Here is a 14,895-nt window from a genome sequence, read left to right as displayed (position 1 = left end):
AAAACTATTTGGACTAATGATTACACACCAGTGCTGCAGAGAGCAAACAAATAATCATTTGTAACTTTATTATTTAGTTGCAGGCAGTGTTCTGGTTGTAGTGGGGCACTATTTTGTCATTAGAAATGCATTCGTGTCCCACTTCACCTGGCACATTAAAGTATCAATAAGATTTTGTAGAGGTTTATCGATAACACACAGTGTTTTTACAATTTTGTGTCAATGACCTTATAACTAGACCCTCTTCATGCTATTGGGAAATTCATTTGGGGACATTCCAAGCTCCTGGTGAAAATATAACTACAGGAGTCTGCACAGCTTTTACTTGATCCTGAAACACCACTATTATTCCCAAAATGCTGTCCCCTTTCACAAATTGAGCATATTTTCTATCCTACGTTAGTGTCCTTCCTTTCATACCCTTGTTATTTCCTTCCACTGTCATCCTATACGGTTTATGTGCTATTTAGACTTGATTTTGAAATGTTATGAACAACTAAAACAACATAATTCAATGTACAGTACGTTAGAATATCTAATGAAGGAAATTACATTTAAATTGATTAAAGGTTTATTTTGTGAATTTTTATAGCTTGAAAGGTCCCTGTCCCACTATTCTAACACCATTCAGGGGAAGTGGGACAGTACTATCAATGTAAATTTCATAAAATATAAAAGCTGCTTACATGAATGGTTATCAAATTTTAAAACATTATCAACTATTCATTCGTGTACCAAAAGCTAGATTGTTAAATTATAATTGACAGAATGACAGCCTGATCATTCTAGTGCAAGGTTTCATAGTACACCGGTTTTTCATGATTTTCAACGGGTCACGCCATCTAAGAAACCTGAACACACACACACATACACTACAGTAGTTCAGGTTTCTTAGATGGCGTGACCCGTTGAAAATCATGAAAAACCAAACCAATTCTTTCATGACAGAACACATGCAGCAACAACCCAATAACATGTGTTGTGGTTAGTTTGCAAAATGACCATAGTACAGTAACCTCATACACAAATGTGCCACGACACCTGATGACTTCACTTAAATCAATAATGAAAGTGGGTGCAATATACTCTAAGTCCAGAGGCTTTATGCAATTAATTTGAGGAGGGCACTGATGGTAAGCTCTGGCATATATAGACATGTATTTTAGTTCAATAATAACTCCTACCTACTCATCATACTGTAGGTACCCTCTGTCTTTGTTCTTTTTGTATTCAACGGACTTTCCTCTTGTAGCCTAATTCCGTTAATACTGATTTGGTACATCCTTTGTTTGATTAGAGCTAGGTTAATTTTCAGATTACTATGAATCCCTGTACAGTGCTATATTTCTTCAAACCCAAGGGTCTCCTGTCCATAGTTACACATGGGTCCAGACAACAGGCATATCAAGGTTATTATTATACCTGTATGAAAAATGAAGGTTATTCAAAAGAAAACTATGTCAGTAGAAGATAATAGCATTGGGTACACTACAGGATATCTAATATGACACAAACCATATTTATAAACCAAAAACTAAAATCAACAATGCACCAACACTTACTTGGTTCCAGGTTTCCAAACTTCAACTTCTTTGGAAAAAAAATTTACTATACATGATCAGCTCCCCAAAAGCGTTTCTGGCACACGACCTTGGCTGAGGCACTAATTCAATTGAGTGTTTTTGAGGGCATCACCTCAGGCTATTCACTCACCAGAGGGGCCAAGAGATAACTCCAGGCACTTGTCTGACAGCAAGCAATTTTCTATCACCATTAACTACTTTAATACTTCATTAACAATTAATTAAATCAAGTCTTTGAGGAATTATGTCTTAAAAGTAAGATCAAGAATAAAGACCATGTTCATTTTCAGAATCACCTGTATTCACCAAGTACTGTACATTTACACATACCCAGAATCACCTGTATTGACCAAGTACTGTACATTTACACATACCCAGAATCACCTGTATTGACCAAGTACTGTACATTTACACATACCCAGAATCACCTGTATTGACCAAGTACTGTACATTTACACATACCCAGAATCACCTGTATTCACCAAGTACTGTACATTTACACATACCCAGAATCACCTGTATTGACCAAGTACTGTACATTTACACATACCCAGAATCACCTGTATTCACCAAGTACTGTACATTTAAGCATACCCAGAACTTGCTTCATTGTGAAGGTGCTGCCAGCAATAGACAACATACAAACAGAATAGACACAAGTTCACATAAACATCATACAGCATCGGTACAGGAAACATAACACTGGGGTTTAGGCTGATCGCAGTGGGAATATCTATCTATATAAACAGAGGGAGTCTACACAGTGCATATACAGTGTTGTGTGGAAGACCGGAGGTGTACATAATGAAAATGCAGTATAGTGCAGATAAGTATTTGAGGTCATTGATGACAAGGTGCAGTAGTGCAAAGTCACTTAATCCCCATGAGCCCAAGTTTCAGCACTGTCCCATGAATATCTAAAGAGGTATATTTGTGAGGGCCACAGCATGGGGGAAGAAACTGTTCAGGGAGGCGGGAATTGGTCATGATTGACCTAACCCGTCTGCCAAAGGGGAGTCTTTGAAAAATGGGGGGTTCTGGTATGGGCAGGGTAGGAAAGGATCATACCTGCATGCTTCCTTGTCCTGGAGCTCTGCAGGTCCTTGATGGTGGGCAGGTGACAGCCTATGAACTTCTTCGCAGACAGAATGATGCGCTGCAGTTTGCACTTGCAGCAGGCAGACCCAAACCAGATGAGATGAAGATTGACAATGACGGACATATAGAACCGAACCAGAATTGTCCAAGAGAGTTTGAGTTTTCTCAGCTGGCGCAGACAGTACATCCTCGGTCGAGCCTTCTTGGTCACCACTGTGATGTTGTCCTCCCAGTTGAGGTTGAGAGATTATGGTCCCCAGGAATTTAAATATGACTTGGCTGTGCTGACAGCTGAGCAATCAATCTCGAAAGGCGAGAGATGGTGGGGGGACATTTCCTGAAGTGTACCACCATCTCCACGGTTTTGACTATGTCGAGTTCTAGGTTGTTGCGACTGCACCAGGCCACCAACCTTTCGACTTGGATGACCAGGTTTGCGTCATCAGCAAACTGGAGTGTTTTGACAGATGGGTCGTTGGAGGTGCAGTCATTGAAGTAGAGGGTGGAGAGCATGCAACCCTGTGCTGATAGGGATTCTGAAATGTTTTCCCATCTTAACGTGCAGTGTCCAGTTGGGCAGGAAGTCAGTGATCCACGGGCAGATAAGAGTCCGATACGTTCAGCTGGGGGAGGTTTGTGCTGTAGCAGGTCCAGAATGACTGTGTTGAAGGCTGAGCAAAAGTTCACAAACAATATCCTCTTGCATGTCCATGGGACGGCATCGTCCACACAGATCTATTGGCTCTGTAGACGAACTGCATGGGGTCAAGGAGGGTGTCGATGGTGGTTTTGAGATGGGACAGGACCAGATGCTCAAAGGTTTTCATGATGACCGAGGTGAGTGATGCATCTCTGTAGTCATTCAGGCTGACAGAATATTTCAGTGAAAACAGGGAAAGCTGGTCAGTGCAGTGCTTTTGGTAGTCAGTGCTGTTTGGTTCAATACATGAAACGAACAAACTCCGCTTCTTGTTTTGTGATTGAAAATGTGTTACTGGCGTAAGAGTTTCAGCACTGTTCCATGAATATCTAAAGAGGTATATTTGTGAGAAAGCAAAGAAATCTATGATTCATTTTGACAACAAAGTTCTGATTTTATTCCAAAAGTGTTGAATAATTGCTAGAACCTTAACAATACAATTAAAAAAATTAAAACCAATCCATAATTTAAACATTCAGTCCACAAAAATAACATCAATATATGTATGCATTATTAGCGATTGTTACAAAAACCTACAAAACAACGATTATCTATTCACAGGGTACAAAATCTTGCAAAATATCAAGAGCAGTGTGACTGTACAGCAGTGTGACTGTACAGCAGTGTGACTGTACATTGCAACTTGTTTCAGTCGTCTTCATCGTTTCCTCCAGTACAGGACCTCAGTCAATGGAAAAATGCACTTCACTAAAACCCTCATCTTCACCTGACTTCTTCCAGTCTTCTCCTCCTTGGTCTTTGCCATCATGTGAATTTATTTGTGAGATTGTTAAGGAAAATGGTGAGCAGGGCTTTAAATCTAGAATCCTTAATGGCTACATTCATTTTTGGACTTGTAAATGAAAGATATATACCGCTTGATTCTTGAAGAATAGAACTTAGAAATGCCTCATGAGGTTATCTCAACTGTCGTACCTCATCAGAAACCAAAATATAAACTTGTTTAACTCCAATGGTAAATAAAATACTAAAATCACAATGAATTCAGTAAAATATTTGTTACATTTAAGAAATCTGTTCCCAAGTATTCCCACAAATAAAATAAAAAAGACGTATGTGATCGTGCCAATGTAATCAAAGTATGAAATTATTGTACTTGAAAATAACTCTTTTTGGGCTTAGTTGTTGTCAATTTGTCAATTTACAGTCTACAAATTATAATTATTTTCTGTCCGCCCGGACAAAAATCGTCCAGCGGCTGAATCTAGTGGCCTACCCCTGCTGTATAGCCTCAAAACATGGTTACAATGATCATTTTGACCTCATGGAGGGTCAGTCCTGAAATTGAAGATGGTTACATTTTACCAGGCCCATCACTCAGCAAAGGCGGGTGACCACCTTGTTATGGTTTCAATTAATCACAATAAGAATCATTACAATCAATTGACAATCTTGTTTTTGGCTGTGCTCGGTAGAATCCGAAAGGCAAACAATCCCCTGTAAAGCATGAAAACCACAGAATCTCCCTGCTGATAGGTACTTATCACAGTGGGAGACCGTTCCTTCTCTTGCATTTAAAAGGATATGATTCATAATCCAAGTTCTGTGTCAATACTCCAGTCAATATAAACTCAGCATTGTGAACATCTGTAAGGAAGAAACAGGGGAGACAAGAGGTAGGTTTAGCCTCGAGTCAAAACAGGATGCCGTAACAATCAGCCACATTCAAAGCACATGTCCACATTGACAGGTTCCTCTTACCAATGTTCTTCAAGAAGTAGTCTCTACATAGATGAAGATCATTCTCACAGGATATCAGAATGATCTCAGGAAGGTTCTGAAAATAACAGAAAACATTCCATGAGTTCAGTAATAGAAGATCCCCTCCGTCATTCTTCAAGTACACAGTTATCACAGTTCTGTGACTACATGGAGATGACCAGTACCTTATTCTGCTTGTGCTCCATTATTTTGCGGAAGGAGGGCTGCTTGAGGAGCACCTTTCCTCCTGCGCTCTCTATGATGGCTTTCATAGTGGTAAGGCTCGGACAGATCCCAGGGGTAATATAGAAATACTTGCCCTAGGGAGGGAGAAGAAAACAGAAGACATGTTTAAGAGCCAGTTGGGAATCTAATGCATCCAATCAGACAAATGGACTCTTATCACAATCTGATGACTCAACAGAATAATTCAATATCTCCAAATATCCACACATGGGTGTCCACTAACCAGGCAGATGGATATTGGGGATAGATTCCACAAGTGCATGGGATCACTAACCTTGAAGAGTGGTGCAGTGTGGGCCCTCTTCAGTGACTCTTCCAGACTGAAGCCGAACAGCACCTCTGCCTCTGCATCTTTTAGCATGTAGTTCTGCTCATCTGAATGAACAAACACACACATACTCTAAAGCCAAACAGACTCCCTCTAAGAACATATACACACTAAAAATATACACACAAAAAGGATGACATCACAACAGTATCTCCAACATGAAACTCCCTCCCACAGATCCATTATCTAATAACTGAATGCCAACTTAAAGCTAAAATCCTTAGTTGCTACATACATTTTTGGACTTTATGATATGTACCCATTGACTCTTGAAGAATATAATTTATAAATGCCTCATGAGCTTAGGTCAACTGTCATATAGCCTTAACACATGGTTAAAACTATATTTTTTGTCCTTGCATCAATAGCTCCGTCTGTGAATTTGAGAGTGGTTACATTTCTTCAGGCATATTCCTCAGCGTTTTTACTAAAGCAGAGGCGGGGTAGCCGCTTTGTTAGTGTTTCGATTAAGGATTCTCGCTTTAAAGTACCAACAAACTTCTGGCTCTTCCAGCTCTCTTCTAACCACTCAGGGGTGACGATGTGCTCGACAATGGACATCGCCGTGAGGAACTTCACAGTCCTCGTCACCTTGTTGGCCACCAAATGGGTGCACTTTTGAGCACTCTTTGCGATCTCCCCTCCAAGGTTGTGCAGCCTCTGAACAGACAGAAGGGGACATCGGATGCATTGTTAGAGGCAGAGAGTGGTGCGAATCGGATGTGAGCCTGTAAAGACGTTTACCTAAATATCGGTGATTGATATACTTGCCAACAGTAATTCACAACAAAGGCTGTTTCCTGCAGACTCTTACTCAGCTGTGCATAAACATAGAAATAACAATTACCTTCATGAATTGTTGGACCTGTGTTGGCTCAAAGCCGGTGAAGAAAATGTACGGTGTGGATTCTGGTGGAAGCTTCTTGGTTGGGGCTTCGATCTCCTCAAGTCTACAATTGAGAGAATATTTGGGTCATTGGGAGATAAAGTTTCAGTTGTATCTGTCATGACTGTCCTGTGAGGATCCGAATGGGTCAGATCAGCTTGGCAATGGATGACAGTAACCAGACCTTCTCCCACCCACAGACGGGGGAAGAGGGAGCTGCTGCCGGGTTGACAGCTCACACCCTGTCGTAAATTAAAGGAGAGGAGATCTAGGGTCTCCCTCGCCAGTATTAACCAAAGGATTGTCTTTGTTAACAGACTTTTCCCAACGAAACTCTAACACGTTCAAAAAGTGAATACTGGAACAATATTTCTAACATAAGAATGTGGGGAATTGTCAGTGATCTATAGAAAACTAATGTCATATGGGTTGATATTTTGTGGTGTCATTAAAAGTGTTATAAAGGAAATACTGTAACTTCAAAAGTATATACAGTACATGTACAAAGTCTCCATCCTCTACGTTGTATATGAAATACGATGAAAGTATCTTTGTTAAGACCTGAATGCAATTTTAGGAGCCATGAGTTAATTTGTCTCCTATAAAACTTTGCATAGCAAGTATCCACGCCCCGAGTGAGGTCAGAGAGCATCAGCCTGACGATTTGGAGAAGAAAGCTCCCCTCTCAGACAATTACTGGTACAGCTAATTAGCTGTCCTAAGAAAGGTATCTAGAAAAGCGAATTTAAGTGGGACCAATCTACTACTCTTCTCAAATCACTGTAGTATGCTACTCTCATCACCCAATGGGAACCCGTCGACACGGCTGGCTAGCCTCTTCCAAGGAGCATCTTCCAGAGTGAACAACATTAGAAGGAGGAGACCCCTTTCGGACAATCAGAGCTTTACAAGCGTGCCGCTGAAAGGCCCATCATCCTTCCTAAGGAGGGCTGGTTCTCACATGTAAATACATTCATGATTTCTTACTCCAAACGGGCGGCGGATCGTGTGCACAATATATGATTACTGCGAGAAAAGTTTCTAAAATGTATCAACGATAAGTGTCTCTTTTTTTCCTCTCTCTCACCCTCTCCATGTCGTTGTGTAACAAGCCGCAATGTGGTGTCCGTCCGCTAGGGACCTTTTCCTAATGTATTAAGTGTGTATGTTATCCTGTGTTATCATTTAGTTAGCTTGTAAATAAATAATTAAACCCATTTGTGTAGTACTGAAACATAAGTAAGGCTGGGGCTTTTGCAGATGCAGGAGGTTACGACTGTTCAGAATGATGATGTGATACGAGGTTATTACATTTTTTACATTTTAGTCATTTAGCAGACGCTCTTATCCAGAGCGACTTACAGTAGTGAATGCATACATTTCATACATTTTCATTTCATGCATTTTTTTGTTGTTGTACTGGCCCCTCGTGGGAATCGAACCCACAACCCTGGTGTTGCACACACCATGCTGGCGTTGCAAACACCATGCTCTACCAACTGAGCCACAGGTTATGATTAATACGTTGACTGTTTTATGGATGTGACAGGTAAAGATCTTTAGAGTTAATTCGGGAGATGATGACCCTTTTAACAACTGCTCTCGTGGTGCCCCAAATTCCTAATGAGTTAATTGTTACATGATTAATTTAAATCAGATAACAATTAAAACAGTTAGTTGATTAGATAAACAACAGTCATAAGATTAATGAAAGTCACGACATATCCCTTTATACAAAGATGTATTTTTAGAAACAAATATTTTTACAAACAAATTCTGCAGATTGTCTAACTCATCTTCATACCATGCCACACACCACTGTGAAAACTAGGGTGATGGAGAGTCTCACCTTAGTTTCTTATTTGGATGCTGGGAGATCGACTCAGACTGTTTCTGCTTTTGTTGCAACTGCAATGCGGCCAACGCATCAGGCGAAACCTTCACAGGAGCCCGCCAAGCACCTAAAATGAAGTCCAAAAGGAGAAAAAGTAATTATATTCACACCTATGTTTAACAGATGTTTGTCCATCTTAACAAAAACTCCCATATAAAGTCCCCCTGCCCCCACTGTTAGACTTCTGAGCCCTGTACCGAGTAGGGTCTGAACCAGATGCTGGTTGGGGATGAGTGGTTCCTGCAGGTTGAAGTTGGAGTATCTGCTGTGCTGGACCTGCCGGAGGACTTCAAAGTTCCCCAGGAGAATGTCACAGAGCCACTGGGCGTTGACGCAGGGGATCCTCCACTCCTTGGCCTTCTCATACTTCAGACCACTGGGGCTGAGGAGACAGGGAGGGAGAAGGGGTTAATAGATGGGTTTACTACAGTAGAGTAAAACGGACATGATACAAGCATTAACACACACATTAATTAAACCTGACACCCATCCACACAAACATGAATACGCTAATGACTTGATTGTGCCAACAACATTTACATGCCATTCATAATAGGTAAGAGCCTATCAAGGTCATCTCTTACTCTTTACAGATGAGCACAGTGTTACTACGACAGAGGTAGCCTGTGTATCTGGCTCCTGCCAGGTAGGCCATCAGCTTCAAGTCGTCACGTTCTGAGTCCACAAAGCCAGTTACGGAGATGATCTGAGGAGAGAATGATAGCAATGTCAATGGACTTAGTATAGAAGCTAAGCTATAAGCGCCATTTATGAGTCATAGGCTTGCAAGTCTAGTCATTACCTCATGATACACCAAAGCAAAATGTATCATTGTACCATTGTTTCAAATTAAAAACATACGACAGCAACCCATGTTAGATGTTATTAATGGGGTGCGATAAAAAGGAAGTGATGCGTACGTGTTGTGAGCAGGGCTTGGCTCCTGGTGGGAAGGCAAAGGGGAGGTGTAGGGTTCTGTGAGGAGGAACCATCTTCTTCTTCTTCAGGATAGTGTTCAGCCAGTGGGCAGTGACACAGCGCCTCCCCTCTCGTAGGGCCTGAGGTACAGCAACAAGAGAGATTACATTTAAAAGCTAATCTAACTGACATACACACAAACAGATTTTGGCCGTCAAACAGGCCTTTCTAATTTTTTATTTAACCTTTATTTAACTTGGCAAGTCAGTTAAGAACAAATTCTTATTTACAATGACGGCCTACCCCGGACGACGCTGGGCCAATTGTGCGCCGCCCTATAGGGCTCCCAATCACAGCCGGATGTGATACAGCCCGGAATCGAACTAGGGACTGTAGTGACGCCTCTTGCACTGAGATGCAGTGCCTTAGACCGCTGCGCCACTCGGGAGCCCTTTAGCTGATATAAAAAACGATTTAGTGATGCTTACCTGGACATACATGCTGCTGACTTGAGTTTCACAGAGCAGGTGTGTGCAGCGGTTGCTGAGAGAGGAGTCCACAATTCCGCCATAGGCCTGGATAATCTGCGATTGACAAAATACAACTCAGCAATAAAAGGGGCAAAATAGTAGTTGAACTAATGCAGTTATAATGCTGTTTGCTCAGATACAAGATAAAGATAAGGCCATGAAAAGACTGAAAGTCTTTCTCTTACTCTCTTCCACGTGGCTAGGAGCTGCTTGTCTGCCATCTGCTCTGGGTAGTCAGCGATAGCAAACACACAGCCCACCAAGAAGCCATCTTCTGGAACTACAGCAGCAAATCGAAAGATGATTGGTTAGTCAAACAAATCATAATCACAACCATTAAAAACAATGATGATCATTGGATGTATTTCATCCGATCACAATTGTTTCATGTATTTTTCTAAAAATTTTTTGTAATGAACTGAAACAGAAAGTGAAACTGACTGAAATCTATGTTAGTAAGAGTGAACTTACTCTCTTGGCCTGGCTCGTGGCCAAACAGCTGGTGCACTTGAGGAAGCGGAGGCTGTAGTGACCCTTGCTGCTGCTGGCTCGGATGCTGCTGCAGCGACTGCTGCTGGCTCTGGAGATGCTGCTGCTGTTGAAGCTGCTGCATGTGCTGCTGCTGCTGCATCTGTTGCTGCAGGAAATGCTGCTGCTGTTGGAGGTGTTGTTGATGGAGTTGCTGCTGCTGGTTCTGCTGCTGTTGGAGCTGTAACTGGAGCCTGTGTTGCTGGAACTGCTGTAACTGCTGTTGTAAAGCATGCTGCTGCTGCTGTTGGAGCTGCTGCTGCTGTATGGGCGGCCGGGGGAGCTGCTGTGGTCGCAGTTGTTGCTGCGAGAATGCACGTGGCGGTTGCTGTTGTTGCTGGGGGAAGATCTGTTGTTGGTGGATCTGCTGTTGGTGCGGCTGCTTCTGCTGGATGAACTGATGGGCCGGTTGTTGTGACAACTGAGGAGGAAAACCTTGCTGAGGAACCTGTGGTTGCTGTTGCAACTGCATGAGTTGCTGTGGTGGAAGATGCTGCAGCATGGGGTGCTGTTGCTGTGGCAGCTGCTGAGGTGGGTGTTGTTGTGGCTGTTGGGGGACCTGATGGGACTGCTGCTGCAGTAACTGCTGCTGTGCTTCGGCTGTGTGCTGCTGCTGACCTTGGGGCTTCACTTGGTTGAACAGGAGCGGGTTGGGTTGGGTGTTGGGCTGGCCCTGGTTCGTTTGCTGCTGCTCCAATGTCTTCGTTGAGGCAGAGAGACCCTGTAGGATCCGTGGTAAGAAACCAAACAATTAACATTTTAGCACTGCTTTTAGAAATGGACTAGGAAATTTGGACATCCAAGTATTTTACACCACTAAAGCAAAAAGAAACCAAGCAAGAAATAAAGTTTTTGAGCACATTAAAGGACAGTATTCTTACATGTGCAACATTGGAGGGTCTGGTGGTCTGCTGGATGTCAGAGTTGTTGGTGATGTTTCGTAGCGTCCTGGCCGCTGGGCTCCAGCCTGCCATGCCCTCTGGCCTCTCTGCCCCCGGCTGGGCACCACTGGGTCCCAGGGCAGCCCGGGTGTCTGGTGGCCCTGCACTGCCCGGCACAGGGGGCACGCTGGCACAGAGGTTGATCAGGCCAGAGTCTTTCCCTGGCTGCAGTCTGCGTTTGGGACCTGGGGGTGGCCCGGTAATCTCTACTGGGGTCCAGTTCAGGTTCCGTTCCTCTTTCTCCGTGGAAGAGTCGTCCGAGTCGTCAAACATGAGCTCGTCTCGTCGCTCAGCTTTGGGCGAGGTCCCTCCTCGGCCACTAGCAGGGGAGTCGTCTCTTGAGGAGGAGCTGGATCTCCGGGACCTGGGGCCTGGGCGCCTGCGGGCTGGAGGGCTGTAGCTGCCCTCGGAGAGAGACTCATACTCACTCTCCTCATCCTCTTCCACCTCCTGGTAGGTCAACCGGGGGTGGTACAGAGCCTCGTCCTTCCGGCTCTTGTCCAACGCCGAGTGTGTGATCCACTCCGGCGTGACGATTTTGATGCTGCTGTGCTTCAGGGCGACCTCATACTTTTCCTGGAACACACAATTTACACCATGGATCCACAGACATACAGTTCCGGTGTAAAATATTTTACTGTGTAACTTACTACAAAATTGGTGTTGTGGTGTCATCTGACCAACAGAGTACCGCTATCAATATTGCAGATGTCAAGATTAATCGTTTTATTACAATACAACCTGAAGTAATAAAGATGTGTTGTGTCCAGTGGTTAAGCAAGGACTAGACAACCCACAGGCAAGCTCTACCTCCTGGTGCCTGAGCACAAAGACAGCAGTAAAACAAGACATCCCCTTCCTGCAATAACCATCAGGCATACCCGAGCCAAAGCAAGGCTAATAAAATATCCAAAACAAGGAAGGCCTCAGCAGGCGCCTCAAAAGATCCTAAAAATAACAACACGCAGACATTCTTTCTCAAAAGACTGTTCAATACACCAATTTGTCCATGTGCTCCATGTTTTTCCCCCTATATTTGCCTTTCCATCACACAAGAACGACAAAGGAACTTTTTATGGCTCTTATAGAATTGAAAAATAATTACCCCTTTTGGCTCTGGAACAATCAGGTGAGTGCATTTCTTGTTTAGGTTGAGTTGACAGTCACCGCCATAAAAAGTGATCAAGGCCCAAAGAGTGTTGAGATCTTCTGGTAGCTAAACAAAGAAATGCATGAGAAAGATGTTAACATTCTATAAAATACTCATCCTATGAATCCATAAACAATTTCATAGATATGTGCATAACAGTTAAAAAGGTAATATGTAAAGGCACATACCTTTGGCAGACATGCCGTGACACCGAAGAATATTTGTCCCGACTCTGGAGAGAATCCTGTAACTCTGTATTATCTTTTGTCAAGGAAGTCATTCAACTCAAGTGTTAGAATATCAATCAGAAACATAAATCAATTGCTCGTAAAAAAAAAAAAAGGTTACGGTAGCAGGTCTCCACATCTTACGGACAAAGTCACCCAAGACGGCTGAAAAACAAAGAAAACAGTTTAATGGTTGAACTGTTCTTCTTCCCTTCACACCAACAAGGCTACAGGTTTGTTAGTGAATTGACTACATAAAAGGGATCTATAATTCACACCCTTACCTTGACAACTGGAAGGTCAAAGACCTCTCGTGACTCCCCAACCTCTGGGTTATCCCCATCCTCTGCTATGATGTGTGTAGCCAAGGCATTGTATGAGACCTCCTTTCCTTTCCCCGCTTTTAGGAGCTGGACAACCTAAAGTGCACATGAAATCACACCAATGAAAAAAAAACAGAACACCCGGGGTCAATTGCACCAGTTATAGGCACATGATATGTCCATGTGTAAAATCCTGTCTCAAACCAAAGTGTGATAATGGAAGCCAGTAGGTTTCCAAGATGTTATTCATAAATCATGGGGTGGCCTGAAATGGACGTTATCAATAGAAGACACTGTTGAATGCAGCTGTATTAGTAAATGACAAAAAAACTATTGCAAACATAAGCGCAATCGAGGAACAATTACATTTTTCAAGACGTATTTGATTTTTAATATACCCTATGTACACGATTGATCAAATTACAGGGGTTACAAGAGAGTAAATTTAAGGCATTATTTGGCAGGAATTTGGAACTTGCAGCTCTACAATGGCGGGCATGTCCTCGCACATGCGCAATGTCAGGCGCACAATTCAGCAAGCGGACGATGGGCTCTCACCTCAATATATTATCAATCCATCTCGTTCTATGGTAATCCATACAATTCAAACATTAGGACATTTCTGTGTTTTTGTCTTGCTATCTAACTCCATTGAATTGGATAAAGTCCCTAGAATGTCAGGGTAATGTTTAGCAAGCTAGGTAGCTATCAAAACTAGCTCGCTAGCTAACGTTAGTATCCAGCTGGCTATGGTAGTTCGGTAACCTCATCTGGATCAATGACAACTTCATATCTATTTGTAAATCGCAATAAATGTATTAATTCAAACGGCACATCCGCAAACCATTCGGGTTACAAATGATCCATTTCAAGTCTGATCGTTAGCTTTTCGTTACGCTAAACGGCTATCGGTAAACATTGGTTGGCTAACGTTAGCTAGCTAACGTTGAGCTCTTCACCTTTTGGTCAATGTCCCCGACCACGTAGAATTTAACTTCTTTGAAGAGCTCTTCTGGGACCTTCGGTTCTTCATCCGACATTACTATCCATAAAATGCTAATCGGGATATGTAAAACAAGATTACTAACAAGTTAAAGGATATTAAAAAGTTATTCCACTGCAACTGTTCATCTCAAGGCAACACACACTAGCGCCAAATCTCACTGTGCGCGCGCCATGGACCAGAGGATGTGACGATGAGGGGAGTGGAACAGAATAACATTCTTGTTTCAAAAGGGGCGCACGGAGACAACGATTAAGTTACTTTAAAACAGTTACAGAGTTTAATGGCTGTGATAGGAGAAAACTGAGGATGGATCAACAATGGTGTACTTACTCCACAATAATTGACAGAGTGAAAACAAGGAAGCCTGTACAGAATACAAATATTCCAAAACATGCATCCTGTTTGTAATAAGGCACTAAAGAAAAACAGCAAATCAAATTGGCAAAGAAATAACCTTTATGTCCTGAATACAAAGCGTTATGTTTGGGGTAAATCCAACACATCACTGAGTACCACACTTCACATTTTCAAGCATGGTGGTGACTGCATGATGTTATGGGTATGCTTATCACCGGCATGGACTAAGGGGTGTTTATGATAAAAAAAATAATGAAAGAGTTAAACATGCTTTAGTCTGGCTTCCAACAGATACTGGGAGACAAATTCACCTTTCAGCAGGACAATAACCCAAAGCACAAGGCAACACTGGAGTTGCTTACCAAGATGACATTGAATCAGCTTGAACATCTATGGCAAGACTTGAAAATGGCTGTCTAGCAATGATCAACAACCAACTTGACAAAGCTTGAAGAATT

At 42.6% G+C, this 14,895-nt stretch overlaps 1 protein-coding gene across 1 annotated transcript; it reads right to left on the bottom strand.

Moving 5' to 3' along the window:
• Positions 1-3,754: 3,754 nt before the first annotated feature.
• LOC115169731 (PAX-interacting protein 1) lies at positions 3,755-14,277 on the bottom strand. Its single transcript, XM_029725635.1, has 20 exons — positions 14,034-14,277; positions 13,036-13,170; positions 12,873-12,916; positions 12,713-12,776; positions 12,480-12,590; positions 11,315-11,950; positions 10,377-11,154; positions 10,091-10,185; positions 9,864-9,959; positions 9,378-9,515; positions 9,042-9,163; positions 8,655-8,839; positions 8,413-8,524; positions 6,525-6,627; positions 6,169-6,337; positions 5,624-5,724; positions 5,289-5,423; positions 5,104-5,179; positions 4,929-4,989; positions 3,755-4,162 (listed from the first exon to the last, which is right to left on the bottom strand). The coding sequence occupies exons 1-20, from the start codon at positions 14,112-14,114 to the stop codon at positions 4,147-4,149; spliced, it is 3,258 nt and encodes a 1,085-aa protein (XP_029581495.1). The 5' UTR covers positions 14,115-14,277; the 3' UTR covers positions 3,755-4,146.
• Between the last annotated feature and the right edge of the window lie 618 nt (positions 14,278-14,895).

Source organism: Salmo trutta, chromosome 31, assembly GCF_901001165.1.
Source record: "Salmo trutta chromosome 31, fSalTru1.1, whole genome shotgun sequence".
Lineage (NCBI taxonomy): Eukaryota > Metazoa > Chordata > Actinopteri > Salmoniformes > Salmonidae > Salmo > Salmo trutta.
This window is presented reverse-complemented; position numbering and strand designations above follow the sequence as displayed.

Coding starts and splice junctions, on each gene's coding strand:
- LOC115169731 (XM_029725635.1), bottom strand. CDS start 14,114: ATGTCGGATGAAGAACCGAAGGTCCCAGAAGAGCTCTTCAAAGAAGTT. Junction 12,777..12,872: donor AGATGTGGAGACCTGCTACC/GTAACCTTTTTT, acceptor AAGATAATACAG/AGTTACAGGATTCTCTCCAG. Junction 5,424..5,623: donor ACACTGCACCACTCTTCAAG/GTTAGTGATCCC, acceptor CTCCCTCCCTAG/GGCAAGTATTTCTATATTAC.